The 22163-nt window shown below is 45.3% G+C and overlaps 1 protein-coding gene across 1 annotated transcript; it reads left to right on the top strand.

The window, feature by feature from the left end:
• Positions 1–7448: 7448 nt before the first annotated feature.
• Positions 7449–21050, top strand: LOC123728117 (uncharacterized). Its single transcript, XM_045698708.2, has 2 exons — positions 7449–12728; positions 13637–21050. The coding sequence occupies exons 1-2, from the start codon at positions 8495–8497 to the stop codon at positions 14344–14346; spliced, it is 4944 nt and encodes a 1647-aa protein (XP_045554664.2). The 5' UTR covers positions 7449–8494; the 3' UTR covers positions 14347–21050.
• The last annotated feature ends 1113 nt before the right edge of the window (positions 21051–22163 follow it).

Genomic DNA, 22163 nt, shown 5'->3' with positions numbered 1-22163 from the left:
ATATCCATTTAAATTCAAGTCAATTCAGAAGTAAACCAATTTCCAATTTCAATTCCAAATTTTCCATTTTTTTAAAGTATTTAAACAGATTTGGAATTGTAATTTCAGTCTACTTGCTGAATTTACTGATATTGGAATGGAATTGACCCAACCCTGAAAAATATATTGCTAAAAAAAATTAAGGGAACACTTAAACAACACATCCTAGATCTGAATGAAATAAATAATCTTATGAAATACTTTTTTCTTTACATAGTTGAATGTGCTGACAACAAAATCACACAAAAATAATCAATGGAAATCCAATTTATCAACCCATGGAGGTCTGGATTTGGAGTCACACTCAAAATTAAAGTGGAAAACCACACTACAGGCTGATCCAACTTTGATGTAATGTCCTTAAAACAAGTCAAAATGAGGCTCAGTAGTGTGTGTGGCCTCCACGTGCCCGTATGACCTCCCTACAATGCCTGGGCATGCTCCTGATGAGGTGGCGGATGGTCTCCTGAGGGATCTCCTCCCAGACCTGGACTAAAGCATCCGCCAACTCCTGGACAGCCTGTGGTTGTAAGGGCTGTCTTCAGGAATGGACCAAAATGCAGCGGAGTTAGTATTCATCTTTCAATTTAATTAGAAAGAACACTATAACAAACAAACAAAACAAGGAAACTGACAGCCAACAGTCCTGTCAGGTGCAAACACACTAAACAAGAAACAATTACCCACAAACCCCAGTGACAAACAACTCCTACATATGTGACTCCCAATCAGGAACAACGATTCCCAGCTGTTCCTGATCAGGAGTCACAAGACACACACCAGACTGCCACGTCCTGACCCTCAAACTACTACACCAGCTCCATCTGCTGGTCAGGACGTGACAGTACCCCCCCCCTCAAGGTGCAGACCCCGGAATGCACCTAACCACAACAAAAAACCACCAACAAACAAAATCCCCAACAAAACCCTAAAACAGTAACCCTAAACAATAAGGGAGGGAAGGGAGGGTGGCTGCCGTCAACGACGGCACTGTGCTACACCCTCCCTCCCCAACCCACCTATCCTGGAGGCGGCTCAGGCTCTGGCCGTTCCAGGCAGTCTGGGCAGTCTGGCAGCTCGGGGCAGTCTGGGCAGTCTGGCAGCTCGGGACAGTCTGGGCAGTCTGGCAGCTCGGGACAGTCTGGGCAGTCTGGCAGCTCGGGACAGTCTGGGCAGTCTGGCAGCTCGGGACAGTCTGGGCAGTCTGGCAGCTCGGGACAGTCTGGGCAGTCTGGCAGCTCGGGACAGTCTGGGCAGTCTGGCAGCTCGGGACAGTCTGGGCAGTCTGGCAGCTCGGGACAGTCTGGGCAGTCTGGCAGCTCGGGACAGTCTGGGCAGTCTGGCCACTCCGGCAGTTCAGGGCAGTCTGGCCACTCCGGCAGTTCAGGGCAGTCTGGCCACTCCGGCAGTTCAGGGCAGTCTGGCCACTCCGGCAGTTCAGGGCAGTCTGGCCACTACGGCAGTTCAGGGCAGTCTGACCACTCCGGCAGTTCAGGGCAGTCTGACCACTCCGGCAGTTCAGCGCAGTCTGACCACTCCGGCAGTTCAGCGCAGTCTGGCCTCTCCGGCAGTTCAGGGCAGTCTGGCCACTCCGGCAGTTCAGGGCAGTCTGGCCACTCCGGCAGTTCAGGGCAGTCTGGCCACTCCGGCAGTTCAGGGCAGTCTGGCCACTCCGGCAGTTCAGGGCAGTCTGGCCACTCCGGCAGTTCAGCGCAGTCTGACCTCTCTGGCGACTGTTGACTGGCGGGCAGCTCTGACAACTGTTGACTGGCGGGCAGCTCTGACGACTGTTGACTGGCGGGCAGCTCTGACGACTGTTGACTGGCGGGCAGCTCTGACGACTGTTGACTGGCGGGCAGCTCTGACGACGACTGTTGACTGGCGGGCAGCTCTGACGACGACTGTTGACTGGCGGGCCGCTCTGACGACGACTGTTGACTGGCGGGCAGCTCTGACGACGACTGTTGACTGGCGGGCAGCTCTGACGACGACTGTTGACTGGCGGGCAGCTCTGACGACGACTGTTGACTGGCGGGCAGCTCTGACGACGACTGTTGACTGGCGGGCAGCTCTGACGACGACTGTTGACTGGCGGGCAGCTCTGACGACGACTGTTGACTGGCGGGCAGCTCTGACGACGACTGTTGACTGGCGGGCCGCTCTGACGACGACTGTTGACTGGCGGGCAGCTCTGACGACGACTGTTGACTGGCGGGCAGCTCTGACGACGACTGTTGACTGGCGGGCAGCTCTGACGACGACTGTTGACTGGCGGGCAGCTCTGACGACGACTGTTGACTGGCGGGCAGCTCTGACGACGACTGTTGACTGGCGGGCAGCTCTGACGACGACTGTTGACTGGCGGGCAGCTCTGACGACGACTGTTGACTGGCGGGCAGCTCTGACGACGACTGTTGACTGGCGGGCAGCTCTGACGACGACTGTTGACTGGCGGGCAGCTCTGACGACGACTGTTGACTGGCGGGCAGCTCTGATGACGACTGTTGACTGGCGAGACTGGGTTGACACACTAGACTCCTGATGCGCGGGGCTGGTATAGGACGTGCCAGCCCGGAGACACGCACCTCCATGCTAGTGCGTCTGGCGGGAAACACCGGACCGAAAGGGCGCACTGGCGGTCTTGAGTGCAGGGTTGGCATCACCCCTTCCGGCTCGATGCTCCCCTTGCCCTGGCACCTGCAGGGCGCTGGTACTGGGCGAACTGGGCTGTGCGTCCGTATAGGCGAGATGGTGCGCACCTCAGCGTAACATGGCGCCCTCCACCTTGTACGCACCTCCCTGTAGTCACGGGTAGCTGGCTTACGGCTCTTCCCTGGCCTGGCTACCCGTGTGCCCCCCCCAAAAAAAATCTTGGGGCTGCCTCTCGGGTTTCCTAGGATCTCTTCCCAGGTGTAGACTCCCTTGCCGTCCAGGACGTCCTCCCATGTCCATTCCTCCCTTTTTCTCTCCTGTCGCTGCTCCTTCCTCTTCCGCTGCTTGGTCCTTGTTTGGTGGGTAATTCTGTAAGGGCTGTCTTCAGGAATGGACCAAAATGCAGCGGAGTTAGTATTCATCTTTCAATTTAATTAGAAAGAACACTATAACAAACAAACAAAACAAGGAAACTAACAGCCAACAGTCCTGTCAGGTGCAAACACACTAAACAAGAAACAATTACCCACAAACCCCAGTGACAAACAACTCCTACATATGTGACTCCCAATCAGGAACAACGATTCCCAGCTGTTCCTGATCAGGAGTCACAAGACACACACCAGACTGCCACGTCCTGACCCTCAAACTACTACACCAGCTCCATCTGCTGGTCAGGACGTGACAGTGGTGCAACGTGGCGTTGGTGGATGGAGCGAGACATGATGTCCCAGATGTGCTCAATTGGATTCAGGTCTGGGGAACGGGCGGGCCATTCCATAGCATCAATGCCTTCCTCTTGCAGGAACTGCTGACACACTCCAGCCACATGAGGTCTAGCATTTTCTTGCATTAGGAGGAACCCAGGGCCAACCGCACCAGCATATGGTCTCACAAGGGGTCTGAGGATCTCATCTCGGTACCTAATGGCAGTCAGGCTACCTCTGGCGAGCACATGGAGGGCTGTGCGGCCCCCCAAAGAAATGCCACCCCACACCATGACTGACCCACTGCCAAACCGGTCATGCTGGAGGATGTTGCAGGCAGCAGAACATTCTCCACGGCGTCTCCAGACTCTGTCACATGTGCTCAGTGTGAACCTGCTTTCATCTGTGAAGAGCACAGGGCACCAGTGGCGAATTTGCCAATCTTGGTGTTCTCTGGCAAATGCCAAACGTCCTGCACGGTGTTGGGCTGTAAGCACAACCCCCACCTGTGGACGTCGGGCCCTCATACCACCCTCATGGAGTCTGTTTCTGACCATTTGAGCAGACACATGCACATTTGTGGCCTGCTGGAGGTCTTTTGCAGGGCTCTGGCAGTGCTTCTCCTGCTCCTCCTTGCACAAAGGCGGAGGTAGCGGTCCTGCTGCTGGGTTGTTGCCCTCCTACGGCCTCCTCCACGTCTCCTGATGTACTGGCCTGTCTCCTGGTAGCGCCTCCATGCTCTGGACACTACGCTGACAGACACAGCAAACCTTCTTACCACAGCTCGCATTGATGTGCCATCCTGGATGAGCTGCACTACCTGAGCCACTTGTGTGGGTTGTAGACTCCGTCTCATGCTACCACTAGAGTGAAAGCACCGTCAGCATTCAAAAGTGACCAAAACATCAGCCAGGAAGCATTGGAACTGAGAAGTTGTCTGTGGTCACCATCTGTAGAACCACTCCTTTATTGGGGGTGTCTTGCTAATTGCCTATAATTTCCACCTGTTGTCTATTCCATTTGCACAACAGCATGTGAAATGTATTGTCAATCAGTGTTGCTTCCTAAGTGGACAGTTTGATTTCACAGAAGTGTGATTGACTTGGAGTTACATTGTGTTGTTTAAGTGTTCCCTTTATTTTTTTGAGCAGTGTATAAACTTTGTTTTATAAAGATTGTGTGGGTGGTTGAGTCAGTCCAATCCAGTCATACCTTGAAGCCCACCAGACTCCCCTGGGTGAGAGGTGTTAGAACCAAACAACCCACTCCCTCTTTAAAGCACATTTTCGAAACCCTGCATCATCTCGGGGAATCTTAGAAAGAATTTTCAATGTCTTAATGAGGTCCAGGCTCTTGGAAATGGAAACAAAAATGACCTGACTTTATCTGTTTTTGATGCTGTGTAGGAAATCCAGCCCAGATGTCTGGGACTCTTGTTCCTCGCTTTCTCATTGGAAAAAAAATCTGGCCACTGTCCAATGAATAATTGGAAAACTTTCACACCGAGGAGCAGGAATCTATCAGTTACAGTATGTACAAAGGTTTGACCGTGACAGAGGCTGGGGAAGATATGAATGAAATACCCATTCATTATTACTGATTGTGTGTATGTGTGTGTGTTTTGTGGATACTGGTATAGTAATTAGTTGACAGCTCCTGACAGAGTACTTAACCTCACCTTGTCCTATCTAGCCAGAACTCAGCTGATCAGCCTCAGCTACAGTTTCTAGACGGAACATAACCTCATGGCAATGGCAGGTGACTTGTCATGCCTAATACTTCATTATATTACTGTGTTTCTGCTATCAGATCCACAGATCAAGTGCTGCATTACAGGGGACTGGCATGGGGTCACAGACAGATGAGACTGGTTGGTTTGCTAAGGAAACTTAAGCATAGAGCCGGCATAAATGCCACTTCTCTCTATAGAGTTGGAGTGGCCTACCAGGAAGTATAGCATTACAGGGAAGTGGCATGGCGTCACAGGCAGATATGTGACTTCAGCTCAGTCAGGAATAGGGCACTTACACACAGACGGGCATACAGGCCAGACGACCGTCACTTCTCTGCCCAGAGTGGATAGAGATGGAGAGGCCTGTCAGGAGGCCTGATCTATTAGTCTAGTCTCGGCAGTGAAGCCTCACTGATGGTCAGATGTTTATTTTAGCCGGTTTATGGAAAAACTACAGCGCTGTGTAGTGCTTACACAACCCAGGACAGAGAGTGGGCCAAGCCAGCTTACCAGGGGAATTCAAAACACTGTGTTCAGAGAGAGGGCACCCTGAAGATAAAAAAAACCCTCCTGACCATACATGGATACAGCCACAGCTGAGGGTATTAATGGCTTGGATATAAAAAATGATAAAGGAAATTGGCTGTGCAGTGTACTGCTATCGGCTATCGCTCTGGGTAGAAATCGCCCGTAGGCACAGATCTAGAAGATCAGCCTTCTCTTACCCAAATCCTAACCTGAGCCATTGGGTGAGGAGTCTAGTCTAGGGTATCGGGACAACTTAATTCTTCAACTACGTAGGCATTGTGAGTTTATACCAGGTTAGGTTATAAATGGCCTGTTCTTGGTTGTTAAATGAATACCCATCAGTCAATGGATCAGGGTTAGTACATATGGCTTTGTTTATTCATTCAACCATTTAAAAAAACAAGCACATATAAAACTTGAAAAAGCCATACATGTACGTTTGTAAAATCATCGAGGAGAACACACAATAAAGTCTGGGACTTATTTCCATTGTGGTCCTCTTGAGAAAAGATGGCTAGAGTGTAAACAGTTCTCTCACACCAATCCTTGAGAGACGGCTGGATTTGCTTTTAGCTTTTCAGCTAAGTGGTGGCAGGATAACTGGTCCTGGTTTGTGTCCTTGTCATGGCCACTTTGAAAGAGAGAATGCAGCCAAGCATCCCTTTTATGTATAGTTGTTTATTTGAAATGTACCACAGCATCAGTGAAGAGGAGTAAACCTTTATGGAACAGGAAGGCAGTGGTGGAAAAAGTACCCAAATGTCATAAAAGTAAAGATACCTTAATAGAAAATGACTCAAGTGAAAGTGAAAGTCACCCAGTAAAATACAACTTTAGTAAAAGTCTCAAACTATTTGGTTTTACATACACTTAAGTATTGAAAGTAAATGTAATTGCTAAAATATAGTTAAGTATCAAAAGTAAAAGTATAAATCATTTCAAATTCCTTATGTTAAGCAAACCAGACGGCACCATTTTCTTGTTTTAGTTTTATTTATGTATAGCCAAGCGCACACTCCAACACTCAGACATCATTTACAAACGAAGCATGTGTGTTTAGTGAGTCTGCCAGATCAGAGGCAGTAGGAATGACCAGGGATGTTCTCCTAGATAAGTGCGTGAATTGGACCATTGTCATGTCCTGCTAAGAATTCAAAATGTAACAAGTACTTTTGGGTGTCAGGGAAAATGTATGGAGTAAAAAGTACATTATTTTCTTTAGGAATTTAGAGAAGTAAAAGTAGTGCAAAAATATAATTAGTTAAGGAAACTACAGATACCCAAAAACGACTTAAGTAGTACTTGAAAGTATTTTTACTTAAGTATTTTACACCACTGCAGGAAGGAGTGTGCTGTAGTGCAATGGTTCAAATCCTGTTGTTGCATTCAATCACTATAATAAGTGATAAATAGGATTGGAGGTTGATTATATGGCAAGAAATAGTGACACCATCACTATCATTTGATGCATGAGCCTGTGATATCCTCAGATGTTCCTTCTCTTTTCCCTACATCCCTCAATTCCTCTCTCCACACCATCGCACTGTCCCTGTCAAACAAAAGGAAAATACAACTTCTGGTTGTCTTTGCTGAAACACATCTGAGAAGCATACTCTCCAGCATCAAATAGCAGAGCAGAGGTCAGTGAGAGAAAATAGGGAGATACAAAGTAATTGTTGTGTTGTCACCAGGGGATAAACTGGGACTTTAAATGTGGTGAAACTACCCAATGGGCCGGCCTCTCAGATCCAGGTAAAACCTACTCCTGGACTAAAAAGCTCAATGTTGAATCTTCAGAAACTGGCTTAATCTGGGACCAGGAAACCGGGCCAAAATGTATTGTTTTTCCATATTCATTTTTAAACAAAAATCTGAAGTACAGTATTGTATTTCACATTCCAAAGGCAATAAAACGGTTATTTCCAAGAATAGAATGTGTATAATTGGCCTACAATTCTTCTAACTAAGAAAAATCATTACCCATACACTGTATTTAGCAACCACAAACCCTCTGGGATAAATATGTGAAGATCAATACTTGCCTGCTATTTCTTTGAAGCCTGAGAGAACCGAAGACAGAAAGATATGAGATAGAGTATTTATGAACAGTAATGGAACAAACATTTGTCTACAGCCCAGGATCTGACAAAGTTGTGCTTTAAATGTATATTTGGACCTGTCTCATCTGTCATTCACATGTGTGTCAGCCCTATTGTCAGGAAGCAACTGTCACACATGCATATTCACAAAAGTGATATACAAGGAAAGAAAACAATGTGTGCTTATCATTACAGCATGGAGTGAGAATCTGTTGCGAATGGTCCTCATTAGATGTTTTGATTATGTTAAAGACAATGTGGAAAATAATAATAGGATTACAATATGCTGTATTAATGCCTTTCGCTTTTAAAGATTTTCCATGCCTTGTTCTTTTTAGGACCGATTTAGTTCTGTACCTGTTTGTTTGGTGACATGCTGAAACGTTGATTAATGTGCACTGTCCCTGTAAAAATAAAATAAACTCAAACTCAAACTAAAGACTACTTTAATCCCCCAAAACTCTTTCCCTTCTCCTTTCATGTCTCTCTCACAGACATGGATACCCCCTTGAAGTGGACGCCCAATTCTTTATCCCTCACGTCCATTCCGTTTTTCTCTCTCTTTCTCCATCCCTCTTACATATGCAGACACCACTCTTAAGAAGTCCCTCAGCCCCTCCTCCTTCTTCCCCTCCTTTCCTCCCTCCCTCTCTCTGTCACAGCTTCCCACACACCGAGGTGGGGCTTTCACCCTCTCACCCTCTCTTCTCTCATCATTCTTATAACTCAGGATAGCAATGAGGTTAGCTGTGCTTTACGTGTGCGGAGCCCTGCTGGCCATCTCCATGACCCCTGGGAACTATGCAAACCCCAGCGAGGGAACCTTCCAGTGGGGTACAGAATCTGGGAGCTGCCTAGTAACTCTAAAGCCTGCAGGGAACTGTGGGGGAGAGGGGATAGAAGAGGAAGCATGCCCCTACCGATTTATCTTGCCTCCGCTGGACATCATGCTGCCCTGGCAGCTCAGGGAGTTGGAGAGGACGGTGAAGGAGGTGCAAAGGCTAAAGGAGACTGTGGAACAGCTGAAGAGAGCCTGCATGGAGTGCAAGATGAGCCAGAGGGAGAGAGAGAGAGAGAGGCTGGGGGACAGAAAGAGGGAGCAGGTGAGATTGGGAGACAGAGAGAGGGAGAAAGAGGGGGAGAAGAAGTCAGAGAGACAAGGGGGCAGAGAAAGGAAGATGGAGATGGAGAAGGACGGAGAGGGGGCAAGAAACAGGGAGAGAAAAATTGTGGAAGAGAGAGACGGAGTGGAAGAAAGGGCTATGGAGAATGAGAGAAATATTGTAGAGGAGAGAAAGAGAGAACGGGAGAAAGGGTGTGAGAGCGAATGGGAAAGGGAAAAGGAGAGCGATAGGGAGGAAAACAGGGAATGGGAGATAGAGAGGGAGAGAAAAATAGAATATGAGACTAAGAGAGAGGAAGAGGAGGAAAGGGAGACAGAGATGGAGAAAGAGAGCATTTTAGAAGGGGAGAGGGGGAGAGGGGGTGAGATAGACAGGGGGAGTGGAAATGAAAGAGAGAGGTTATGGGAAACAAAGATGCAAACTGAGAAGGAGAGTCAGGGGGATAAGGTAAGGAAGAAGGAGCTGGAGACTGAGAGAAAGCGTGAGGGGGATAGAGAGAAAGAGGAGGAGAGAGGGAGGGGAAATAGAGAAGAGATCCAGGAGAAGGAAGAACATCAGGTGGTGATAGAGAGGGAGAGGGAGGGGAAGATAGAGAAGGAGAAGCAGAGTCAACATCCTTGGCAAGGGAAGGAGATAAAGAATGAGAAAAAGAAAGAGAGTGATCAAGAAAAGAAAGAGAGTGATCAAGAAGAGACCGGGAAGAAGATAGAGAAAGAGGTAGAAAAAACTGTCCAAAGTGTGCAGAGAGACGGCATAGGGCCGGTGATGACAGATGATCAGGACACGACCTCACCTAGCCCAAGCACTGGTTTTAAACATGACTCTATCCCCAGACCTGACTCCTCAGGACCAGATCAAACATCAAACTCCATCCCTAGACCTGCCACCAATCCCAGCACAGGATCTAGCTCAGACACCAGCCGTGGATATATTTCAAGTCCTTCCTCCAGCTCAACCTCTAGCCCCAGATCTTCCTCCATCTCCAGCACAAGCTCCAGTCAAAGGACCATCTCCTCTTTACCTCGCCAGGGAGCCACCAGGTCTGACCCCATCACAACCCCAAGTTCAGGCACCAGCTATAGGACTGCCAGAACCAGCCCAAGTATCACAACAAGCACAAACCAAACAACCACCAGCTCATCAAAAAGGACTACTAGCCCAAAAAACAGACCTGTCCAGAAGCACAAGCCCAACCAAGCTAAACAGGCCGTCAGACCCAGACTTAAGCCCAGACCACCCAGCCCGACTAGCTCCTCCAGTTCAACGACCAGCTTCACTAGCCTCAGCTCATGGACCACCACCACCAGCTCCAGCCCTGCATGGACAAGGACAAAAACAACAACAGGACTCAGCACTAAACCTAAACCTAAACTAAAACCTAAACCAGGCCAAAAGCCTATTCCAGGCCTAAGACCTAAACCTGGACCAAAACAAAGGCCTGTCCTAAAGCCCAGCCCACCCAGCCCAACCAGCTCCTCCAGCTTCAACTCTAAGACCACTCTCAGAACTGGCTCAACATCAACCACTACTTGTAGCCTTAGCCCTGCAATCAGCTTTACAAGACCCAGTCTACAGTACACTAAGACAAGTACCAGCCAAATCAGCACCATGCCGGGACACTCTTCAGCCACCACCACTAGTCCTAGCTCAAAGATTACCAGCCCAAGCTACAGGACCACTAGTTCCAGCCCTGTGGCCAGCAGTAGCAGTAGCTCAACTCCAGAAACTACAACCTCCGCTAGACCTAGCCCAAGGACCACCAGTCCAAGCTCCAGAATTGGGTCCCGGTGGACCCCCAGACCTGGCCTAAAGCCAAAACCAGGCACAAGGCCTATTCCAGGCCCCAGACCAAAACCTGGACCAAAACCAAAGCCTGTCCTGAAGCTCAGACCATCAAGTCCAACTGGCTCCTCCAGCACCATTCCAGAGGCCAATCCCAGAACTGGTTCTCCTCCAGCCACCACCATTAACCTTAGCCCACAGACCATCAGTTCAAGCATCCAGGCCAGCTCTTCCAGCTCAAGTTCAACTCCAGAAACAACAACCACCACAAGCCCCAGCCCAAGGACTGGCTTCACTTCTCTCAGCTCAAGGTCCACTAGTACCAGCTCCAGCCCTGAGACGACATCTGTCCAAAACCCTGAACCCAACACAACTACTACCAGACCTAGGATTAAGCCCAGACCTGGCCTACAGCCCAGACCTGACCTACAGCCCAAACCCAGCCTAAAACCTGAACTACAGCCCAAACCAGGCCCAAAGCCTATTCCAGGCTTAAGGACTAAACCTGGACCACAATCAAAGCCCATCTTAAAGCCCAGACCACCCAGCCCAACCAGCTTCAATCCAAAGACCAGTAACATAACTGGTACAACTTTAACCCCCACCACTAGCCTCAGCCCTGGGATCAGAAGCCACAGTCGACAGACCATGACGACAAGCCAAAGTAGCACCACACCGGGCCACTCTCCAGGCACCACCCCAAAGATAACTAACCCAAGTTACAAGACCACTAGTTCCAGCCCTGGGGCCAACCTCAGCAGTAGCAGTACCCCAACTCCAGGAAATACTACCTCCGCTAGACCTAGCTCAAGGATCACCCATCCAAGCTCCAGAATTGGGTCCTGGTGGACTCGCAGACCCGGCTTAAAGCCCAAACCAGGCACAATAACTATTCCAGGACCCAGACCCAAACCTGGACCAAAGCTCAAACCTGCCTTTAAGCCCAGACCACCCAGTCCAACCAGCTCCTCCAGACCTGGCTCAACTCCAGACACCAAAACTAGCCTCACCCCAAAGACCAACAGTCCAAGCTCCAGGACTACCAGCTCCAGCACAGGGATTAGCTTTACCCCCAGTCCAGGCAGTCTCAGCAGAACCACACCAAGTCAATCTCCTGCAACCACCACTAGCTCTAGCTCAAAGATCACCAGTTCAAGGATCTGGACAGGCTCTTTCAGCTTAAGCATCATCACACTAAACCAAACCAAAACCACCACTAGCCCCAGCTCAATGACCAGCTTCACTAGCCTCAGCTCAAGGACCCCCAGCACCAGCATCAGTCCAGAGACAAATTCTGCACAACATCCTGAACCCAGCTCAACAATCACCAGACTTAGCATTAAGCCCAAACCTGGCTTAAAACCCAAACCAGACCAAAAGCCCAAGCCAGGCCCAAGGCCTATTCCAGGTCCAAGACATAAACCTGGACCAAAACTTAAACCTGTCCTGAAGCCCAGAACTGCTCCAAAGCCCTGGCCCAAAACCACCACCCAAGGTCAAAGGACCACTTCCCCCACACCTAGCCCCAAGACATCTAGTACCTCAAGCCAAAGGACCATGACCGACCCCAGCCCACAAATGACCGCAAGCCCTGGCTCAAGAACTACAAGACCTAACCAACAAACTACCCTCAGCTCTAGCTCAAAAAACATCTTTAACACTAGCCGGAAAACAACCACTAGCCCTGGCACAATTACCACTACTATTGCCAGTCTAAAATGTAAGACCAGCTCAAACCAACAGACTAGCATAAACCCTAGCCCCAAAACTTCTACTACTAAACCCATCCCATTGGCCAACTCTGACCATAGTCCAACTACCACCAAACCTGAATCCTCTACCCCCAGCCCCATACCTGAGTCTTCCACCCCCAGTGTGAGAGAACTTCGTGTGAAGACCAGCCGGGTATCTGCTAGTCTGAATGGCACAAAGGACACAAGTGGAGGGCCAAAGGTTTTACAAGGAGGGCACCCAAAGGTCCTGCTCACGGAGAAGGACCAGGTAGGCAGCAAGACTGACAGAACAGGGAACCAGCCTCAAAACCCTGCACTGATTTCACCAGGAGGTAAGATAAATCAATTTTACTTTACCTGCTATTGTCTGCTATTTAAATGGATTATGATAATTACATTGCAGTTGATGAATACATACAGTTTAGTTTGAACTTAACGTTGATTCATGTGGACTCTTCCTGTAAAAATACAAATAAACTGAAAGTCAATCTTTCTTAAGGGTTCACTGAATCAAGCCATATCAAGCCATATTATGTACTGTTTGTTACCAGGTAGGCTATAGTAGATACCAAATGTGCTGACATTCATAGTAAGATAAAAAAACGTGTAAACTTTATAGAATCCTGCTATACAGATATGACGATTAAAAATTCAGAATACTGTCTACGAAAACCCTATTGCTATCCTCAGTGATTAAGATAAATTATAAACTTCTATTGACACTCATTGCAAAGGTATTCAATACCTTTTGAACAACAAGGGCTGTTAAATATGATTGGTGTTTTCCTTGTTTACCATTTTGTTCTTTCTACTCCTGGATGACCCTTCAAAGACCAGTGAAAACATAAAACAAAAGTATACCATGTCACACACATGGTTATGGGCTTTAAAAAAATAAGACACCTGTACCATGTCAGATATAGAGTTGAAATGTATTACATTTTGAGTTTGCATTCCAATATTACACTGCATATACATCACAGAAAACTGAAATATAACAAAGCTTTTTGACATAGAAACACAGCATTTTTGTCTGTTTAAAAAAAAATATTAATAACATTCCACCCATGAGGCCAAATCGGGCCTACAGAAAGGCCTACAGTAAGAAAGGCCTACAGTAAGAAAGGCCTACAGTAAGAACATTTGTGTTTGTGTTACGCGCCAAAGCACCTTTTTTTCAGAAATGATGACAGGCTACTCTAATCTTGTTTTCTCATTCCACTATCCTTCCACTCAACAGTTACCATGGCACCCAGAGACTGCTCTGACCACATGGCCAAGGGGGAGAGGAACAGTGGGGTCTACCAAGTGACCCCTGACCCTAAGAATGTAACCATCGCAGTGTTCTGTGACATGGAGTCTCATGACGGAGGGTGGACCGTCATTCAGCTCCGTCAGGACGGCAGTGTGAACTTCAACAGGACATGGGCTGAATACCGGACGGGCTTCGGTAACATGAGGGCTGGGGAGTTCTGGCTGGGCAATGACCACATCCACCTCCTGACCCGACACAGGGAGATGGTCCTCAGGGCGGAGCTGGAAGACTTTAACAGAGTGAGGGAGTACGCAGAGTACAGGCTCTTCCGTGTGGCTGGCGAACGGCTGCGGTACCGCCTGTCTGTGGGTGGGTACTCGGGCACGGCGGGAGATGCACTTCAATTCAGCAAGAGTTACAACCACAACAACAGGTACTTTACGACTCCTGACAGGGACTATGACCGCTACCCTTCAGGGAACTGTGGGGCCTACTACAGCTCAGGCTGGTGGTTTGATGCCTGCATGGCTGCCAATCTCAACGGGAGATATTATGTGGGAAAGTACAAAGGGGTGAGGAACGGGATCTACTGGGGGACGTGGCATAATATATCTACAGAGTACTACCCAACAAATGACAGACAATCTTTCAAGACTGTCAGAATGATGATCAGGCCGAGAGGCTATGCAAAGTGAGCTAGACGGCTGGCTCTTCGTTTGGCGTACTCAGCTGTTGCAATTGTCAAACAGGGGGGATGGGAAACCCTATAAGGCCTCAGCAATTTTTCAATGGGTCCGTGACAAAAACAGGAAAAATATGTATTTTTTGAGGAGGAGCACTGTTTATTAATGTGCAAATGCAGACATTCAGATTGTACTGCTGTTTAATATTTGGGGTGTTTATAGTGGCTGTTATTTAACAAGCAGTTTGAATATATTGTATCTTATTTACTCTTTGAAATATTATAGTGGGTCAACCGCTACATCTTCTTGATTTTTTTTTTCAATCGCTTTGGTGCTATTTTCTCAAGTATGTGGTACATTTTCTAAAATCTTAGAACAAAACTCCAAACTGCTAACACATATAACACAGCAAGTATTTTATTCAAAACCTTTTACTGTGCATTCATTTTGTTTGGAGACATCTTTCACCACACAACCATTGATCCAAAATATAAGTTTACAGTGAAATACCATGATAACATTGATTTAATCACCAAAACACAACATAATGGTATTTGCTCAATTTAGTGGTTTTAACAACCAGTTAATTAAATAGCAAAATTTGCAAGATACATGGTCCAAAATTGCCCTTTGAATGTAATATTCATTACAGTACGTTACACTGTTTTAGCATTAGGTAATACACTTGCACTACCCATCACAATTGACAAAAAATCTAATTTCCATAATTTCTATCCAATGATCAAAGGTGTGATCAACTTTCAAAATCATTGATGCAAAAAATAAATATATTGTTCAGATACAATTACAACATAAACTCAGCAAAAAAAGAAACGTCCCTTTTTCAGGACCCTGTCTTTTAAACATAATTCGTAAAAATCCAAATAACTTCACAGATCTTCATTGTAAAGGCTTTAAACACAGTTTCCCATGCTTGTTCAATGAACCATAAACAATTAATGAACATGCACCTGTGGAACGGTCGTTAAGACACAAACAGATGGTAGGTAATTAAGGTCACAGTTATGAAAACTTAGGACACTAAAGAGGCCTTTCTACTGACTCTGAAAAACACCAAACGAAAGATGCCCAGGGTATTGCTCCTCTGTGTGAACGTGCCTTAGGCATGCTGCAAGGAGGCCTGAGGACTGCAGATGTGGCCAGGGCAATAAATTGCAATGTCCGTACTGTGAGACGCCTAAAACAGCACTACAGGGAAACAGGATGGACAGCTGATCGTCCTCGCAGTGGCAGACCACGTGTAACAACACCTGCACAGGATCGGTACATCCGAACATCACACCTGCGGGACAGGTACAGAATGGCAACAACAACTTTCCGAGTTCCACCAGGAATGCACAATCCCTCCATCAGTGCTCAGAGAGGCTGGACTGAGGGCTTGTAGGCCTGTTGTAAGGCAGGTCCTCACCAGACATCACCGGCAACAACGTCGCCTATGGGCACTAACCCACCGTCGCTGGACCAGACAGGACTGGCAAAAAGTGCTCTTCACTGACGAGTTGCGGTTTTGTCTCACCAGGGGTGATGGTCGGATTCGCGTTTATCGTTGAAGGAATGAGCGTTACACCGAGGCCTGTACTCTGGAGCAGGATTGATTTGGAGGTGGAGGGTCCATCATGGTCTGGGGCGGTGTGTCACAGCATCATCGGACTGAGCTTGTTGTCATTGCAGGGAATCTCAACGCTGTGCGTTACAGGGAAGACATCCTCCTCCCTCAGGTGGTACCCTTCCTGCAGGCTCATCCTGACATGACCCTCCAGCATGACAATGCCACCAGCCATACTGCTCATTCTGTGCATGATTTCCTGCAAGACAGGAATGTCAGTGTTCTACCATGGCCAGCGAAGAGCCCGGATCTCAATCCCATTGAGCACGTCTGGGATCTGTTGGATCGGAGGTTGATTGATAGGGCCATTCCCCCCAAAAATTTCCGGGAACTTGCAGGTGCCTTGGTGTAAGAGTGGGGTAACATCTCACAGGAAGAACTGGCAAGTATGGTGCAGTCCATAAGGAAGAGATGCACTGCAGTACTTCATGCAGCTGGTGGCCACACCAGATACTGACTGTTACTTTTGATTTTGACCCCCCCTTTGTTCAGGGATACATTATTAAATTTCTGTTAGTCACATGTTTGTGGAACTTGTTCAGTTTATGTCTCAGTTGTTGAATCTTAAGTTCATACAAATATTTACACATGTTAAGTTTGCTGAAAATAAACACAGTTGACAGTGAGAGGACGTTTCTTTTTTTGACGAGTTTAGGTGTACTGTAATCAAATTAAACAAATGAAATTAATTAAATAAACATAACATTTAACATGGACTAGTTTGCATCAAGGATGTATTGAACATTTGGCCAAAGGTTCTCATTGAAATTCCAGTAAATGTCGTCATTGTTAATCCACATGGGGAAAAACCTTTTGGCATGGTGAAAATAAGCCTGACATACACTACCGGTCAAAAGTTTTAGGACACCTACTCATTCTAGGGTTTTTCTTTACTTTACAATTTTCTACATTGTAGAGTAATAGTAAAGACATCAAAACTATGAAAAAACACATATGGAATCATGTAGTAACCAAAAAAGTGTTAACCTGTTTGGGATAGGGGGCAGTATTTTCACGTCTGGATAAAAAAACGTACCCGATTTAATCTGGTTACTACTCCTGCCCAGAAACTAGAATATGCATATAATTAGTAGATTTGGATAGAAAACACTCTAATGTTTCTAAAACTGTTTGAATGGTGTCTGTGAGTATAACAGAACTCATATGGCAGGCCAAAACCTGAGAAGATTCCATACAGGAAGTGCCCTGTCGGACAATTTGTTCTCCTGTGGCATCTCTATCGAAAATACAGCATCTGTGCTGTAACGTGACATTTTCTAAGGCTTCCATTGGCTCTCAGAAGGCGCCAGAAAGTGTAATGGGGTGTCTGCAGTCTCTGGGCGAAAAACAGCTGGAGTTTTTGTGAGTGGTCAGGCAGGGAACAGTGACACTGGAGAGGTGCTCCATTTTTCTCTTTCAGCCTTTGAATGAATACAACGTCGCCCGGTTGGAATATTATCGCTATTTTATGAGAAAAATAGCATAAAAATCTATTTTAAACAGCGTTTGACATGCTTCTAAGTACGGTAATGGAATATTTTTAATTTTTTTGTCACGAAATGCGCTCGCGCGTCACCCTTCGGATTGTGACCTGAACGCACGAACAAAACGGAGGTATTTGAATATAACTATGGATTATTTGGAACCAAAACAGCGTTTGTTGTTGAAGTAGAAGTCCTGGGAGTGCATTCTGACGAAGAACAGCAAAGGTAATCCAATTTTTCTTATAGTAAATCTGAGTTTGGTGAGGGCCAAACTTGGTGGATGTCAAATTAGCTAGCCATGATGGCCGGGCTATGTACTCAGAATATTGCAAAATGTGCTTTCGCGAAAAGCTATTTTAAAATCTGACACCGCGATTGCATAAAGGAGTTCTGTATCTATAATTCTTAAAATAATTGTTATGTTTTTTGTCAACGTTTATCGTGAGTATTTTAGTAAATTCACCGGAAGTTTGCGGTGGGTATACTAGTTCTGAACATCACATGCTAATGTAAAAAGCTGTTTTTTGATATAAATATGAACTTAATTGAACAAAACATGCATGTATTGTATAACATAATGTCCTAGGAGTGTCATCTGATGAAGATCATCAAAGGTTAGTGCTGCATTTAGCTGTGGTTTTGGTTTTTGTGACATATATGCTTGCTTTGAAAATGGCTGTGTGATTATTTTTGGCAGGGTACTCTCCTAACATAATCTAATGTTTTGCTTTCGCTGTAAAGCCTTTTCGAAATCGGACAATGTGGTTAGATTAACGAGAGTCTTGTCTTTAAAATGGTGTAAAATAGTGATATGTTTGAGAAATTGAAGTTATAGCATTTTTGAGGTAATTGTATTTCGCGCAACGCTCTACCATTGGATATTAGTGAGGCGTTCCGCTAGCTCATCATGTAGTAACCAAAAAAGTGTTAAACAAATCAAAATATATTTTATATTTGAGATTCTTCAAATAGCGACCCTTTGCCTTGATGACAGCTTTGCACACTCTTGGCATTCTTTCAACCAGCTTCATGAGGTAGTCACCTGGAATGCATTTCAATTAACAGCTGTGCCTTCGTAAAAGTTGATTTGTGGAATTTCTTTCCTTCTTAATGTGTTTGAGCCAATCAGTTGTGTTGTGACAAGGTAGGAGGGTATACAGAAGATATCCCTATTTGGTAAAAGACCAAGTCCATATTATGACAAGAACAGCTCAAATAAGCAAAGAGAAATGATAGTCCATCATTACTTTAAGACATGAAGGTCAGTCAATACGGAAAAATGTCAAGAGCTTTTAAAGTTTCTTCCAGTGCAGTCGCAAAAACCATCAAGCGCTAAGATGAAACTTGCTCATGAGGACTGCCACAAGAATGGAAGACCCAGAGTTATCTCTGCTGCAGAGGATACGTTCATTAGAGTTACCAGCCTCAGAAATTGCAGCCCAAATAAATGCTTCACAGAGTTCAAGTAACAGACACATCTCAACATCAACTGTTCAGAGGAGACTGTGAATCAGGCCTTCATGGTCGAATTGCTGCAAAGAAACCTCTACTAAAGGACACCAATAAGAAGAAGAGACTTGCTTGGGCCATGAAACACGGGCAATGGATATTAGACCGGTGGAAATTTGTCCTTTGGTCTGGAGTCCAATTTGTAGATTTTTGGTTGCAACCGCCATGTCTTCGTGAGACGCGGTGTGGGTGAACGGATGATCTCCGCATGTGTATTTCCCACTGTAAAGCATGGAGGAGGAGGTGTTATGGTGTAGGAGTGCTTTGCTGGTGATACTGTCTGTGATTTATTTAGAACTCAAGGCACACTTGACCAGCATGGCTACCACAGCATTCTGCAGTGATACGCCATCCCATCTGGTTTGGGCTTAGTGGGACTATCATTTGTTTTTCAACAGGACAATGACCCAACACACCTCCAGGCTGTGTAAGGGCTATTTGACCAAGAAGGAGAGTGATGTAGTGCTGCATCAGATGACCTGGTCTGCACAATCCCCCGACCACAATCAAATTGAGATGGTATGGGATGAGTTGGACTGCAGAGTGAAGGAAAAACAGCCAACAAGTGCTCAGCATATGTGGGAACTCCTTCAAGACTGTTGGAAAGGCATTCCAAGTGAAGCTTGTTGAGAGTGTGCAAAGCTGTCATCAAGGCAAAGGGTGGCTATTCGAAAAATCTAAAATCTCCAATATATTTTGATTTGTTTAACACTTTTCTGGTTACTACATGAGTCCATATGTGTTATTTCATAGTTTTGATGTCTTCACTATTATTCTACTATGTAGAAAATAGTACAAATAAAGAAAAACCCTTGAATGAATAGATGTTTTAAAACTTTTGAACGGTAGCGTAGGTCTGGATTGATGTCAATGCATGCCTTTTCCATGGCATGGAGGAGGGTGGCACACTCATGGGGAAGGTCATCATACACCTTCCTCCTGTATTGTAATCATATATTGTATTTTACTGTATTGTAATCACTTTCAATAAAAACGTCCCCCCCGCCCCCCACAAAAAGACCCCAGCGATTTTGGATACATGTACTGTATAGGGGAATTTATTACATACAGCACATAAAGTGAAGTAAAATCATAATAGTTATCATCATAGTACATTACAGTATATCATATCATTACAGTATATATCATAAACATACATTTCCATTATGTAGTTCTCAAAATCTGTTGTAGACAAACCAGTGTAAAATCTATCGGTTTACCAAACGGTTAAGTGATTATCAATTAAGAGCAGTCGGATTGAGTAATAGTAATATGTATTTCATAAAATGAGAAGGCAATCATATCAAAAGTAATGTGAGCATTGCATTATGAAAAGCAATTACTTTATATGAACATGTATTGCAATATGTAACATGTATTACTAGATTAAACATTGATTAAGTTGACAAAATTATTTTGTGTGTTGTACTTAGGGAATTGAAAATGTGCTTAGAGCTTTGAAACAACGGCCTTTTTAATTATCTGTTTTAACATTTGTACTAAGCGTTGTGAAAATGTACCACATACTTGTGAAAATTGCACGAAAGGGATTGAAAAAAAAAGAATATCAGTGGGCCTTGGAAAAGCCTGCTCTGTTGGTACAATACTGCCACATAGTGTTCTGTAACGAAACACCACTTTTTTATGGATTAAAATGGAACAATTTTAATCTGTGGAAAAGATGTTTAGAGTTCCTGAAGTAATATATTATAAGATACCTTATTATCTATGGTATGTAAGGTTACTGTGTGAAAGTATTGTTGGAAAGCGGTTTCGTAGAAGTCTTTCGCCTGTGACGAGAAAGAAAAATACTCAGAGGGTGGTCCTGTATGGCTCAGTTGTTAAAGAATGGTGCTTGCACTGCCAGGGTTGTGGGTTAGATTCCTGGGACCACATAAAATTTATGCACGCATTGCTGTAACTCGCTTTGGATAATAGTCACTGCTAAAAGGCATATATTATTGTAATGAAAAGATGTAGAAAGACTTCTTTATTGTACTGGAATGATTGATGATTGTTGTAATGTTTTTTTTATTCTCAGTGATTTTTACGGGAAAAAATTTAATGCGGTCAAAAAAACGTATCTTAATTTCTTTTTTGATGTGTTCAGTCTCTTTCTATACTTTCTATACAAACATGTTTGAACGAAGCCCAGGAAATGAAGTATACCTATTACTCTTCTGATTCAAATACCCATATTATACAGCGCCGATTTTAGCGTGTAAATCTTGGTGGGGCAAAAAAAGAAAATGTGAGGTGCATGCCAGCAAAGCTACACTACACAACACTAAACAATACATTAATTGCACTATAACGGTGACAAACGGTGCCCACAAACTGTTAGGGTCGACATAAAGCTGTCCCAACAGCAGTCCCAACACCTTACCACTGCTACAGTTGGCTATCAGCGGAGCCTTGTCTGGCAGCTAAACAATTAATTCAGCCTCATTTACTGCCTTTTACAAAAACATAGCTGATATGGCTGACTTGCTTAAACAAATGTGGTTTCTACTGACAATTGAGATGTGCAAACTATGGCATAAGGGGACGACAAGTGGATAAGAGGCAATCTGAATTTCAATTAAGACATGAATTAGCGAGCTAGGATGGACGTAGTCAATAGAACTATTTGTTCAGCACTTTTGAAATGTCCAGTGACAGAATTCAGAACATGGGCCGTTCTTACAGTGTTCTCCCTGTACACCAAGTCAGAACCATAGGACAAATAAAGGGGTCATATAAGCAGACAATGAAAGCTCTTACAATATTGATGATTACATTTCTCAAAAACAGGTTACAGGCTACATGTGCATCACCAAATCAGAACAGTAGGCGAAATTAAGAGGTGAAAATAGACCAAATGATTATGGTGAGGCACATGGACTACTAACAGTTTACTACACAACATACACTTAGTATTACTTTCTTAGCTACAGTATACATATCTCCCTGGCATATTACATCATTTATGCAGCAGCATACAAGACATTGTTGGACTCACATTTTTGGACTCACCTTGTTGTGCTGTGCTCACTTGAACAGGAATTTTGTGAATTCTGTCATCAAGCTTTGTCATCAAAGTCTGGCATTCTCTGGATTTATGGTGCTTTCAAGACTGGGAACTTGAAAGCACCAAAAAAAAGGTTGAATCATGATGACGTCAGTGATCTTCAGGTCCTAGCTCTAGAAAAAGGCAGAGTTCCCGATTT

The sequence above is a fragment of the Salmo salar genome, chromosome 10, assembly GCF_965601325.2.
Source record: "Salmo salar chromosome 10, fSalSal1, whole genome shotgun sequence".
NCBI classification, from domain to species: domain Eukaryota; kingdom Metazoa; phylum Chordata; class Actinopteri; order Salmoniformes; family Salmonidae; genus Salmo; species Salmo salar.
The sequence above is the reverse complement of the archived record's forward strand: the minus strand, read 5'-3'. Positions and strand labels throughout refer to the sequence as shown.